This window comes from Anas platyrhynchos, chromosome 1, assembly GCF_047663525.1.
Source record: "Anas platyrhynchos isolate ZD024472 breed Pekin duck chromosome 1, IASCAAS_PekinDuck_T2T, whole genome shotgun sequence".
NCBI classification, from domain to species: Eukaryota; Metazoa; Chordata; class Aves; order Anseriformes; family Anatidae; genus Anas; species Anas platyrhynchos.
The window spans coordinates 132,370,639-132,385,292 of record NC_092587.1 but is presented as its reverse complement, the minus strand read 5'-3'; the positions used below and the strand labels follow the sequence as shown (position 1 = coordinate 132,385,292).

General features: G+C 36.3%; 1 protein-coding gene across 5 annotated transcripts in view; it reads right to left on the bottom strand.

Moving 5' to 3' along the window:
- ANOS1 (anosmin 1) overlaps positions 1-14,654 on the bottom strand; it is a 141,624-nt gene that overhangs the window by 40,742 nt on the left and 86,228 nt on the right. For all 5 annotated transcript variants that reach the window (XM_038173049.2, XM_038173052.2, XM_038173051.2 and 2 more), the window contains exon 6: positions 8,026-8,155. In XM_038173049.2, the coding sequence (XP_038028977.2) occupies positions 8,026-8,155 (130 nt within the window). The remainder of the gene's footprint in view (positions 1-8,025; positions 8,156-14,654) is intronic.

Genomic DNA, 14,654 nt, shown 5'->3' with positions numbered 1-14,654 from the left:
AGTAGATGCAAAATTAAATTTAGATGCAATAAACAGAATCATTAATCAGAAAACCAAAATCAAAAATTAAGCATTCATCTTCGCCGAATTAAAATGTTAGGGTTCTTTTTTTTTTATGTATTATGATAATGTATTATGACAATAAAACATTTATAACCTGAAGTGCAACATTTATAACCTGAAATGCAGTAATATGATCATATTACTGCAGGTGAATTATTCAGGTTATCTCCCAGAAGTACTATGCATCATGTATTATGTATACATAACATATGGGATACAATTTAAGTGTTTCAGAGATTACGTCTTCATGAATGGTCAGATATAAGCCTAAACAATTCTAACTCTACAACATCTTTGTCTTCATTTTGCAACTGCGAAAGATTCTGAGAGCCCCAAAAATTCTAAAAGCTAAATGAAATAGCTCTTCTGGACAAAGTGTGTTACATGATTCAGAATATTTTCAAGTTCTATTCATCAGCTTTTCATAGATCTAAAGAAAATGACTGATTTTTTTTGTTTGTTTTCTTCCAAAATTCTTTGTCAAGTGTTTCTGTCCCCACAAGAATGCAAGATAACGTGCAATTATCCTTATATAAAGTAGGTGACTGATCAGAACCGAGCTTTTAAGTGTCTCAGCATCACAGGATTTTTCTTTTAAGTAACTTCAAACATCCCTGTTTTTCTCAGTAACATAAGCAGAAACAAAAATAGTAAGGAGAAGAACTGTGTACATATTGAAAGCAATGGATAATTTCTTTTGAATTCTACAGTACCAGGATTTCACCCTGTACTTACTATAATTCCAGTTTATTGAAAACATCACATTATCAGTAGCATTTCTGCATGCTCTGTTCACTAGAAACAGTCCAGTCTGCAGACAAAATGCAGATTTGTATTAAAAACAAAAACAATAAAAATATGAGTACTGGTTTGCCTTTGCTTAGGGAGAGTTGTACATTAATATGTTTAATATGTTGTATTAAAAATCAGCAGGTAACTATTGGTTAAGTAAAGAAAAAACATTCTCCTCTTAAGTTGAATATACACGTGAAATAATATTAAAATAGTAGAAACAATTTCCTAAGTGCCCACTTTTTTTCAAGATGTCTTTTGTGAGCATAGCAAATGTCATTGAAAAGGGCCTTTGAAGAGGAGGAAAAGATTGTAGGAAGGAAGAGGTTGTAGATGTGGAAGACAGAAAGGAAGGATTTCTGCAGCTGAGAGACATGAAAAGACGAGATATTTCAAATTGTCACTTTCTCAAGAAGGGCTTTTTTAAAACTCATAGACTAAGATGTAGAAAATAATAATCTAGAAGCAAGTAAATTGACCAAACGACAAAAACAACAACAAAACACTTTGGAATGGAATGGAATAATTCTGTTGGAAGGAACCTACAAAAGCACTTCAGCTCTAACCAAAAGTTAAAGTATATTAACATTATCCAAATGCCCCTTGAACACTGGCAGTCATTATACTTGGCATTAAATCATCTGAAAGAAAGAAGGAAAAGAAAAACTCAAAGACTAACAAATAACCGTCTGATTGTGGGAACCCAACATTAAAATATTTCTTGGGTTTTGAGTACCTGAAATATGAAGCCACTAAGTGAGTGGCTAAAGCCACTACCAGCTGAAGATCCTTTCCACATTAAGTATTTCCATATCACTATATAATTTATTCTTATATTTCTATGTCTCTCTGAACCACTCATCACTATTATAACCGACAGAACTTTTTTTTTTTTTTAAGCCAAAAAAACAGGAATATTCATCTTTTCTTTCATTAGGAAGGACTGAGTTTCACCAGTGAGAAGGAATAGCAACTAGGCTAGATATTGTGATCTCTGTTATTAATGGAAGGAAAAAACAACAACAACAACAACAAACCCAAGCCCCAGGCTCAAAATGGAACAGATAAAAAATCAAAAATACCCCAAGCCTCCCCCAAAGTCCTCCTCCAAAAGATAAAATAAATAAATTGAAATGTTAAGTAGCCTTAACAACATACTCCTTCATAATGCATGCCTACCAGTTACCAGATAATTGTATTTTTTCTGTTTTTTTAAGCCTTCACAATTGTATTATTGAATGTAAAAGTCAAGCTTCTACAAGGTGTTCTGTTATGCTTCTGTATGTCTATGCAAACACTAAAAAGCCATACACAACTTGTGTGCTGAAATATTTTAAAGTCTAATAACTGAATATCTAATACTGAACTATAAAGCTTATATACATAAAATGTTTGTTAACCTGACTGTGAAGCTAAACTGGAATTCTCCTGACAATAAAGCTTAACAGCCACTCTGCTGTTAGCGTTCATATATCTGTGATCCCTTTGACTGACTGCCCAAATGTATAATTCAGATACATGAACATTAAACTACTGGAATGGAAACTACTGCCAGTTTTTCAAATTTAAAGTTCTGAAATTTTATATATATGAATTTATCTGAGTGTTAAATCAAATTCTTTGGTTTGCAGAAAGAGTGATGATAGTTGCAGCTTTTCCTTTGTTGTTTATGCTACAGCTCAAATAAAATAAAAGACATTATATATACTAGAATTTGGCACAGACAGTTGTCCTCTAATCTGAAAAATTCTGGTCTCAGCAGCTTGAGAAGTAAATTGCTTCTCACTGCTAGAAACGATAGCTTCATTAGGTCAAGGCTGAGACTGCTGTTCCAGCAAATGGAGTAAGTACTGAATTTGTCTGCATTGTGTCTGGCTTGAGTATACCCAAAGGACTTAAATTCTTGTCTTGCTGGCTACTCAGCCATCACAAGGAAAACTCTGTTTCAGGCCCCAGGAGGGAGGATTCCCCATGTCTAATAATAATAATAATAATAATAATAATAATAATAATAATAAAAGCATCACATCATCATCATTTCAAAATGCACATCTTCCTCTATACATTTATTAAACTTAGTGATAGACAGTTTATCTCTTACAAAAATCTTTCAATCAATAGGATCTGGAAGTGCTTTGCAACCTTAAACATAACAGCATGGGTAAGCTATGCTTACAAGAATCACATCATTCGTTGCTGCAAATGCCTTCACTTTGACTTTAAATAGAGCAACTGTAATGAAAATAAATAAATAAATAAATGATTTGAAATATATGTCAGAGAGGAAATAACGACATTGGAACCTGGAATTCCCAATCTGAATTGTAAAAGTGACAGCAAGTTTGGCTCCATTTAAAATCCTTTCTTACATAGATTTGTCTTTTTTTCCTGACTTAAAATGGATCACACATTGCTAACTTTTAAACATTACGCCTACCAACTATAGAAATCTGCTGAAGCTGCTCTACAGACAAGTTTCCAACTTTTAAACAGTTCCAAGGCATAAGCAGGAAGACTGGCTTTGCCCAATGGAAATGGCACACATAAAGCAGCTGTGCAAGAGTATAAAAAAATCATTGGTCCCAAAGGAGCAACAGAAAGAATTTTATTGGCAGGAGTGGGTGTCTGTTCTGGTTTTACTAACACTCAGTAATGCATGCATGAAATCTCATCCAGCACAGTACTTATGTGCTGTGAAAACAATGTTGTCTACTTCCTTTTGCTAGACAATTTATCCTGTGCATGCTAGCAGCTGCCTTTATGTTGAAGATAACTTTAGTAGAGGTAGAAGGATCATATGGTTTGGGTTCATTATGTTGATCATACAGTCCCTTTTTGCCTGTGAAAATGGCACAGTACCTAACTACAGACCAGAAAGATAATAAATTACATGGAAATATTTAATGCCGATCCCTCTAGTTAACTGCAGTCCCTGTTACTGAGAGTTCATTCTCACCATGAAATATAAAAAGCTAAAAAAAGTAGCCTAAAAATTGTAAGTTGTATTACTAGATCCAAGTAACTTCTGGCAATTTGGGTTAGGCCATCCACTGCCCACTTAATGGAAGAAAAGCATACACAGGTTTTTTTTTCCAAAAAGACTTATTTAATGATTGTAGGATCAGTACTCTCCTCCCCCTATAGCAAATGAAACAGCTTGGAGAGAACCAGTCAAAGTATGAAAATAAGGATATTTGTACCTTTGGGAATCAAAATATTCTGCCCGTCATTCTATTAGCTTTCTGCTGTTATTGCAAATTTTTGTCACTCAGTGGAAGATAAAAAGCAAACACGATTTAAAAAAAAAAAAAAAAAGAAAAGTGAAGTAGAAGTCACAGTCAACAGATCAGAAAGTTTTGATCAATTTTAGTTGACAGTATCAATCAGAACATCCATGTACAGAGTTCTACTTTTAGGAAAGGACCCACTCTCCAAGGTGCAGCATTCACTCCATCTTCTAGTCTCACTGCTCCAAAGAGATAGTCATAATTTAATCTGTGTCTCTTGTAAATTTGGTATCAAATTTTAGAAAAATGAAGCATCACTTTGTTCCATGTGAGGGCCATGCCAGACAGGCATGTATAAATGCTTTATTTCCTTTAATAATAGGAAATAAATGGCATAAAAAATTTTCTCTGCTTATGCTCTGAACATTTTATAAATTATATATATCAGTGGTGTCACTTTGATTATTTATTATTTACATATTAATTCAAGAAATGAACACATGAGGCAGTGTAAAACAGCTAAAAACCTTCACCTCAACTATTTACTGTAGAAGAATATCTACAGCTACAGCAGTTAAAAGAAAAAAAATCAAAACACAAGTAGATTAAGAATGGTGTAGAGCCGTTGTAGCTGAAATGCTTGATGAAATGCTCTTTTATCTTCCTGTTTTTGTCTTTTTCATGACTGGGAAATTAAAGTAATTTGGATAATAAGGATCTTTTTAGTGGTAGAAAAGTCAGTGGAAATTACATACCTCAGGAGATGTAAAGTTATTTTGAATAAAATGAAACTTTACTTTGCTGTACCTACTTAGAAACCATATTTTTGCACTTGCAAAAGACACAGAATAGCATAAACAGCATTGCAGTAACCAGACAAGAAGTCTCTCCAAGTAATTGCAGCATCAATGTTTTTGAACATTCTTTTTAACAGTTTAAAATACTTAGTAACAGAAATATTATATCACATTTGTCCTTCTTTAAAAAAGTACAATTTGCTATTCATTGTAACCTAGGAGCAACTTGTAAAAGTTCAGCATCTCATGTGAGAAAATGTCTTATGAATTGCTATCACGTTTCCTCATCAGAGGATTTCTTTCTGAGGAAAACTTCTGGTAAGTCTGACAAAGATAATAATCTTCTCTTGCTCTTGGCACGACGTGATGAATTGAAACGGTACATGAACTGATGTGAGTTTCTGTCCACACTCTACACAAACGTACCACAGAGAGCCAGCAACCTTCCAAAGGTGATGTGCCAAAGTCCTCCTTCTTTTTTCCAATTTAGAGGTTAAATGTGCCTGTAGGAGCACAGCAGGAGACAGTATATGCTGGCATGCAAAAAAACAGGCATATCTGATCAGCAGTTTCTTGCCTCTCTGCCAGGAAGGGGCTGCCACTTCCCACAGAGTTCCAAAGTAGTAATTAAAAGTCTATATGACACTATAACTTACTGCTAAGTGCCTGCTCAGGGACATCGATGCTAAGAGATACTGACTGAAGCAACCCAGTGTTATTCCTGACAGTCACCACCCAGCAGCATCTGCATTTGAGTCGCTTAATGCTTCCACATTTCATTTGGCGAATACGGTACCTTTGTAACAGCCACTGACAATATCAAAGCCCCTAAAATAGTCAAATTAACTGATGAAATAGGATGACTCTGGCTACAAAGCTGATAGTTAAATGAAGTTCTTGCTGTTTGCTTGGCAATTCACAGTTCAGGGCTGGAGTTTAGATTTGAAAATTGTTATTGTGAGTTACAGTAGCTTTTTGAACAGTGCTGGTTACCATACTTTATGCCCTTATCAAGATCCCCTTTGCTTTGGTTTATTAGATTAGAGCATGGAGAAATACTACAGTCTTCTGCTGTCCTTGTCACAAAGTCCTAAAAGTGCTTAGAGTGCTCTCTGCCCAGCAGACAGCCATAAACAGTACTACAGGTGAGCAAGTGCTTCAGGGGTAGCTGCAGAGACCACAGAAAAAAGAGGACTCTGGTATCCAACATGCAATCATTTTAAAACCACAGACTCCTGAAAAACAAATCACTGCCACTTGGGAGATTATTCTGAAGAAGTATCTTTGTGCTTATCATGCTCTCACACTTCTCCAGAAACCCACTTTTGCTAGAGTCTAGGCTAAAGAGACATTTAGTCTCTTTTTTTTTTACTGGGCTAAAGAGACATTTAGTATGCCTTAGCATGGATGTTCTTACATTCTTTACTAATGTAGGTGTTTTGAACAACATGCTCCTGTGGTGAGCAAGTGCAGCAGGGGACAAATCTAGGGGGAAATTTAATACACATCCTGCTTCAAAATGTCACGCTCAAGCCAAAACCTCAGTATTATCATGATATACTTCTATGTAACTACAGGCACAGTGGTTCCAAGCAGAATAGTTAGAAAATCTTTAGAAACTCAGAAAAACAACTCTGGCAATGATCTGAGTTTAAAAGAAAATTGGTGCCAGATTCAGCAATGCAGGGCTGTATCTGCTGAACTACAGCACTGCAGCTCATGAAAAGAAAAAAAAAAAAAAGCAGAGAATGCCTCCGCTGCTGCTGAATCTTTGAAATAAGCTCAACATAGCTTGAAGGAACTGTATTTTTGATGTCATTGAAATGGCATGCTACTTAAGTGTAACAAATTCTTTAAATAATACTTTTATATTCATAAAGGTTTGTGGTCACAAAAGTAATGGTATGACTATGCCAACCAACCTTCCTACCACAAATGGGGTTATAGTACCAAAATTATTTATCCTAATGTAGACTTATTCAAAAAATAAATAAACTATCCATATCACTGAAAGCACTTGCATGCCTATATAACTGTATCTACAATAATATTTTTTCTAGGATTGATTATGGCCAAACAACAAGCTAAAAGCTAACATGGAAACCCACAAATGGTGACTGCCTATATTGTAAGTCAATTTTATCTTCAGAAAGAGGAAATGCATTCCTCAAAGTATTTGTTATAAGAGTGTAAAGATTCTGTCACTACCAAAACAAAGACAAGTCTGTCTATTGGAAACTTTACCGCAATTAGTAATACAGTGAAGAGTGTTACATCTCATTGTTTGGCATCAGTAAACTAGTATGGTCTGGCTATTTCCACATTATTAACTGTCTTTAAGAGAGAGTAACCATATCCAGATTGTCTACTGGGGATGGTTTCTGGCCTGTGCTACTGTGCCTGAAAGTCATCTGGGTAAACTCTTCCTTTGTGTCAGTGAAAAGTGCATCAGAAAAAAATTTACGGGACAGGAGATCTGTTTCCAGCTCCCATCCCCCCAGTGCCATTTACTGGTACATTTTCAAAGTTATCCCACATCCCTTGCAGAACCAACAACAGCAACAAAAAATCCTACAACACTTAGTGGACTGTCTATCATGACTTCCTAATGAACAGGTACACACTACTAAACACTATTATACTCTTTTTATCCCTAAGCCCTTATGATTAGTGCTAGCAAGGGGAAAGTTATACTAAAATAGCGTGTAGTTCCACTAAAACAATGATGCTGCAATTAAGATATAAGCAACAAACTATTCCTGTACGCTGCTAAGCATATGGCAGGAATGTACTTATAACTATAAATGAAATTAAGACAAACATCTTGGAATAACATGTTGAAACCCCATTTCCTTCATGTTTCAAGGTCAGAGTCATGTTGGCTGATACCAACAGTGTGTAAAATGTTTTAAAATGGATTTATTCATTGAGACTCCTTACTGATAAAACAATAATGACGTCTTTAACATTTAATTCCTGTGTTGACTTCAAACAAATCTCACACCATTTCTAAAGCTGATGGTTGGTAACATGGCCAAAAAACCCACCTGTAAAAAACCTTCTGCCACAAAAACAGGCAGATCAGGTTGCACTCCACATGTGAGCGAGTAGAAGGTGAGCACCAGCTGTAGGGAACCAAAACTCACCTTTTGAGGAGCGGAAGTGCTTGCTGGGTGCCGTGAAGCCCCTCGTCCCATGCACATTGACAGCCGCCACACGGAACTGGTACCACCTGCTCGCTCTGATGTCTGACAGCTGGACCCTCTCATCCGTAGTCTGGTGGGGAAAATGTCACAATTACACTTTTCGTTCAGATGTGGCTAGTTGCTCTCTGCCACGTGACACCCATTAGGCAGACCGGGAGGTAGGACCCACCTCTTTAATACATGGAAGTGTCAACAGTTGTGAACAAAATCACATAACCAGCACATTACAGTGCATTGCAGGTCTCTTCTAGACAAGTGACCTTTAGAAAACTGGTCAAGTGCTAAATTCACAAAATTACTTTTCAGTTATCACAACTTTCACCATAATATATAGGGCTTAGCTGATCAGGTGTTGACATTTCAGGGAATTCATTAACCCAAATCAAAGGATTCATTTCTCCAGATCCTGAAACGGGAGAGTGAGTCCAAAATGGCTTCACAAAATCCAGAGCTGTGAGAAGCCACCTTTTCTGGTTCATAGGAGACACAAAACCCTCAGGTAATGAATGCAAGCCCTCTTGAGATCCTTGGCATTTATGTCAAAATGACACTCTAAGCCTTAACTCTTCTCTGCAGACTTTTCTCGGGTTATAGGAAATGACCTTTCCATCAACAACACCCACTGAGATTGCTGGTGTCATGAATTTAATTTCCAGCTTCTGCAGGGAGTGCCTTAACCACTGAAATATGGAATAAACATAGATGCACTCTGAACCCTTTCAGTAGGAAGTACTTTAGTCTGAGGCCTGCTTTTTCTATCCTATTTTTTCCTTTAAGGTTTTAAAGATCTGCCTTCTGTGCTGTTTCTGATTTTTTTCCTAAGGTACTAACACCAGACCTGAACACAACCTTCTGGTAACACCTGAATCACTCCCAAGTACATAAGTACATAAGAAATATTGTGTTTTTAGAACTCATTAGAAACTCATCCATTTGTGGCTGATTTTACATTTGCAGTTACCTCTTAATTATCCAAACTTCAAGTTATTTCAGACTGTCATGTTTATTGTGTTTTAATCTAATTATTTAATCAAAATAACACATGAATTTGAAACAAATTACTTGCATACGTCAAAATATACTACACAACCAATACTGAATATCTTCATTGACCAAGATGCAGACTCATTAAGAAATTTAGTGATTTCTATTTATTTTTACAAGATGTTTTCTGTAACTTAAAAAATCTACCATATGAGTTTCAATGTTACTCGCAGTGATGCCAAATACTTCCCAAAGAAGGCACGGTGTCATTTCTGCTTTTTGCTTTCTTTCCAATCTGTGAAAGAAAGCAGCAGCTGCCAGCCTAATTCAGATAGCCAGAATGTTGGGAAGTTGTTTCAGCTCTCCAACAATGGCATTTTTAAAGTCCCAACCAATAAAACTTGTAAATATTATTCTGTGCTTAATCTTGTCACTTTTTGACAAATAAAATTTAAGGAAAAGGTTATCTGGTTTGTGTGTGCATGTGAAGGAAAGAGAGCCTTTTTAAGCTGCATTATAGACTGCTTCCAGACTGATGTTTTGCTGCTTTGAGCCCCCACGTATTCCTGCTACTCAGAGTCCTTCTCCATTCAGAGTCCTACATTTGTCTATTTAGCTTAAGCTGGGGTAATAGTCCCTGCACTTCGTCATCTGCCTCATCTTTTTTTCCAATTTTTAGCTTTTACATTACCTATAGAATTTATTATCTAGTTGGATGAAGGGGTTCCTAGGGAAGTAAGAGCCTATCTGAACCAGTTTTATGATTATTTTCATTCTATAGAGCACTCAAATGTGCTAGTTTGTTTATTTTTGTTTTTCCCAGCATGAAGACCCACATACTCAACTATTTACAGACAAGACATGACAGTGAATTAGAGTGATATAAACTATAACTATATTAACAGAAAAATACATGTAAATCATGGATATATTCAGGATACTGCTGCAGCTGAGATCCTGAGATTAGTCAGGACCTAACTGTAATTAATTAGTCACAACACTGTGGATTTTTAAAAACAGATTTACTGAATTTAGCTACAAGGTAGGCATAATGTGAATAGACTTGACCCCAAATTTCTCAGCTGAGGAATCTCAGTTGTCATTTGTATGAGCTCAGTTATTCTCTTAGGGCTTGTTTAAAACACAGTATTGCATTTGTGTCAGTCTTCTGTGGCAACTGTGAGATGTTGTGGGATCAAATAATGTGTCAACCCATATCACCAAAATTATTTTAATATATGAACAGGCCTTAGGCTTATTTCTTTCGTCACTGGTTTTGTTGGCAAAGCTTCTGTTAATCTCAGTGGCATGCAGGAGGCGTATCTGTAACTAAAGCTCCTGCATTACAAATTACTTTGGCACCTCTAAGCAAACCTTACATGGTTTTAGCATATTTCAAGAAAGAGCAAAATACTGTTGAGATATACTACTCTGTCAGTAAATTGAATATTTTGTTCAATTACTTCAGTTATTTCTCCCTACTTAAGTATGTTTGGAGCTGAGATCATAACACTGAAAGTGCTTTTGATATCTCTCTTCTATTAACTTGATGGCATGCTGAATAGTATTAAGTAAGTAAGGTTTGAATTTCAACACACACCTGAAATTAGTCCTGAATATTAGAGAAATTATTAAACAACAATTTTACTGGTCTTAGAATGCCAATATAATGTTTTAAAGAATTTCATAAATGAAAGATGAAACAAAAAAAAAAATCACCTCTTATATAAATCATTATAAGATTGATTTTAGTTTTTTTTCTATTTATTTATCTGTTTATCTATTGTTTAAAGGAGGAAAGTTTTAAAGCTAGGTTCCAATCTTAATACACTTGTCATTTGGAATAAAATAATATAAAAAAAGAGTCCTCAGGGAAAATTACTGACCAACATGTCCATCCTCAACATGATCCTAAATTCAATAAAGACAAAGGTAAGTCCCCACTAGTTTACTTTAGTATATAACTTGATATAAGAGCAACACGGAATCACAATGACATAACCTGGAGAATACAGAAAGCAGCCTCTTCTCAAGAGTGCATCTCAGGTCCAAGGCACAACAGGTCATATCGAGTGAATAAAGTGGTTGGGCTGTCAGCACACAGGGAGAATTTGGCTGACATTAGCGTAGTACTGACTCATGTAAGAAGCACTGACAATTCTACTCTTTTCCTAGCTATTTAGGCCCTCTTCTGAAAGTAGTCCCCTAATACTGTCTTTCCAAAGGAGATTATTTGCTCTTCTCTTCAAGGTACCTTGAGAAATCTCCTTGCGGCTCATACAAATGACTGATGATTAAAGTACTTTCCCAGAGCATGGATGACCTACCTTCAATCCCATCCTCTGTCTGAGAGGTTGGGAGAAACTGTTCCTTAGTGTCTTCGATGTTGCCTGCTATATTGAATTATGACATTTTTTGCATTCATGGGCAAAACTTTTCCTCCGAGCAAAGCAGGCTGAAGGTCTCAACAACATCTTGTAAGGGAAGGGCAGAATTATTTAGGATAGGGAGGGAAAAGAATGAGAAAATACAACTCAGCCACATAGTAGTTAGGTGATTCAGATGGGATTTTTGTGTTACCACTCCAAGGATTTTTTTCTGTCTTTTATATATAGGTAAGAACTATATATAAGTATGGTCTAAGATGGTCTTTGTAGAAAAATCTGCTACAGAAGACTCTCCCCTTTCCAAGGTCTAAAATAATCAAAGGAGTATTTCATTGTGATCATTCCCATTCTCTCACAATATCAATCCTGGATTCTTTTCTTTAGTGCAGGGGTTTACTGGAAATAGTAGAGATCAGCCTTATCCTGATGAGTTCATAGCTCCACATGTATCTTCATAGAATCATATAACAGATTGGGTTGGAAGAGACCTGAAAGACCATCCAGTTCCAACTCCCTGCCATGGGCAGGTATGCCACCCACTAGATGAGGATGCCCAGGGTCTCATCCAAACTGGCCTTGAACACCTGTAGGGATGGGGCATCCAAAAATTTTCTGGGCAGAGAAGTTTATTTTGAAATCATGCACAGTGAGAAAGAATTTACGGTTCAAAGGGTGAAGGGATATCATCCAGGGTGTAAGAAGAACTAAGTTTACACTTCTGACAAAGAAGCAGCTTGATAGTACCACATCCACTACTCTGCCAAGAGCAGCAGACCTCCCCTCTTTTGTGTGACTGGTGGGCACTCTTTAAGAATGTTTATCAAAGCAAGCTTCTTCTGGATGATGGAGAAAGAAACCTTCAGTTTATGGGACTGGTGGTTAGCTTCAAGAGGGATTTCCTGCTGTCAAGAGCTGAGAAAATTTTGGATAACCTTAGAACCAGAAGTTTAGGTGTTTCAGAAGCCAAAAGATTTAAAAAGGATTAGCTGTCCACAGAGTTTAGACAATTCCAAGATGAAGCACTAAGGTTTGTCACAATCAAGCTAGCAGTAAATACTGCTCCTTTGTTTTAATAGAGGAATAAATTAGTAAGTAGAATTTATTAATCTCTGCCTTCATGCATGTACACATACTTGGCATCCACTCACACAATACAGAGATGTGCTCTCCCATCTGGAGATAACAGGCACAGCATATTTGAATTAATTTAATTTGTTAAATTAATATGATTAAATATCTAAGTATCAAATATAAACAGCAATATGAGTATTTTTAGAAAGCATCACAACAAGCAGAATAAAAAGTTTGCTCATCAGATATATTGTATTCTCATGGGATAGTGCAGCTGGCCCTATGCAATTGGTTAAATCATAAAAAGCAATAGTATAAGAAACTTGGCATAACCACTTTGAACACTGCACATTATAGTTAACTTACTTATAACAACTTATATCTTAGTTCCTGTAGTTTTTATACATGTATCAACTAATGCAAATTAGTCCATTTGTTAGTTACATCAAGTTTTCTCAAAAATGCACAGCAAAAAAATAAAGTTAACAAAATTCCTGTTTCCTGAAGTGATAAAAAAATAAAATTATTTTCAATGCGTTTGTTTTCTTTATATTCTTTGAGAGTTAAATAATGTATTAGTAGATTGTTCCCCCTCTTAAAAAGCAATCATCAAAAACATTCTTATGACAATACAATATGAAAGAAACAAGCTTCTTCAAAACTATTTTTTCAATACCAAATAAAAATTCATAAGAGACATGTGAAAACACTTACATGTTAACCCACATTAATGCAATAGAAGAAAGCAAGTAAAAAGTAAAACGTGAAAAGTAATTCCTTTAAAAATGTTGTTCAAAATTATAACCCCCTTTTTGATTTCCTCTGCTCTGTACATGCTCTCTAACTTAAGTTGCAGAGTAATGAAAGGGCATCATCTCCTCTAGACTGTCATGCCCCAGGAGAGCTCTATGGCTGAGCTCTTCACAGCCTTTACCTATAATCAAAGTCTTAGACCGCAATGCTTTGGAGTCATACAAGAAAAATTCTCACTTAAATGGACAAGAAAATACCCAGAGGCGATGCTCACTTTAGTCAAACTGTGTATCCAACCTTGATGATGACATAGTAAAATACATCCTAATACATCTGATTACACTTAACATATTTGACTGCCCAGCAGGATGTCTAAAACTACAAACACCGTTGAGTTATATTTCTCTATAGAGACAGAAATTCTTATTACAAGCAACCCTTAAGGGTGCACAGCCTGTAATGCCCCATAAGGTACCACAAAGTTGGCAAAGCCAGGCAGGCATCTTGAAGCTTGTTCTCAACTGACATCCCCAGTGGGGTCTGTTTCACAATCCAATACACATCTCTCATGATGCAGTAGAGACATCAAAGTTCTCAGAAAGATGTCAGTTGGAGGAGGCTTCTCCTGCCATAGTGATTAACTCAGCCCTTCTGCCTGCATGTGACAGACCCTCAGGAAAGACAACTGACAGGATTCTTGCACAGGAACACATTTCTAAAACCCTCTCTCCTGTATATCCCTGTGAGATGGAAGAGACTCATATATGCTCCACTACTGTACATACTGCTTGCTTCCAGAAACGGGCATGAGGTCTATTTCTGGGACGAGAAAAAGCACAGCAGTGCGCTGCTACCTTTGCAGTCCAGACCCACCAGCAAGAAGAACTGTGTTTCTACAGCCTAGCACATATACATAGCATGATAACTGTGACAAGCAATTGACATCTGGCTTATGTTTTCTATTATTCTCCTGGTAGAAAAGGCCCTTTTTTATTTTTCTTTATTTATATTTTTGCTGAATATGGAGAATGCAGACTGAAGACCTGCATATCAACTGAGACAATAAATACGTCACTACAACTTTATCAGATGTGAGGGTGTGCATGTTCGTTTGGATGCAATTGCACAGGTTGGGTTTCATGCCAGGCTTAGTTGAAGGTCATTTTCCCTGAGCAAGACTTTAACATTGTGACTGTCCCCTGAAGTACTGCACTAAAGCTAACAACTTCACTTTTGAGTGTTCAGTTTCACAAGCTTCATATTATTTTAAGATACCTTTTTCCTACACAAACTGAATGTAGAATGGACACAGATTGCCACAGAACTTCAAATCCTTACTTTATTTTGTGGATGATTCTATTTATTCCCTCTTTC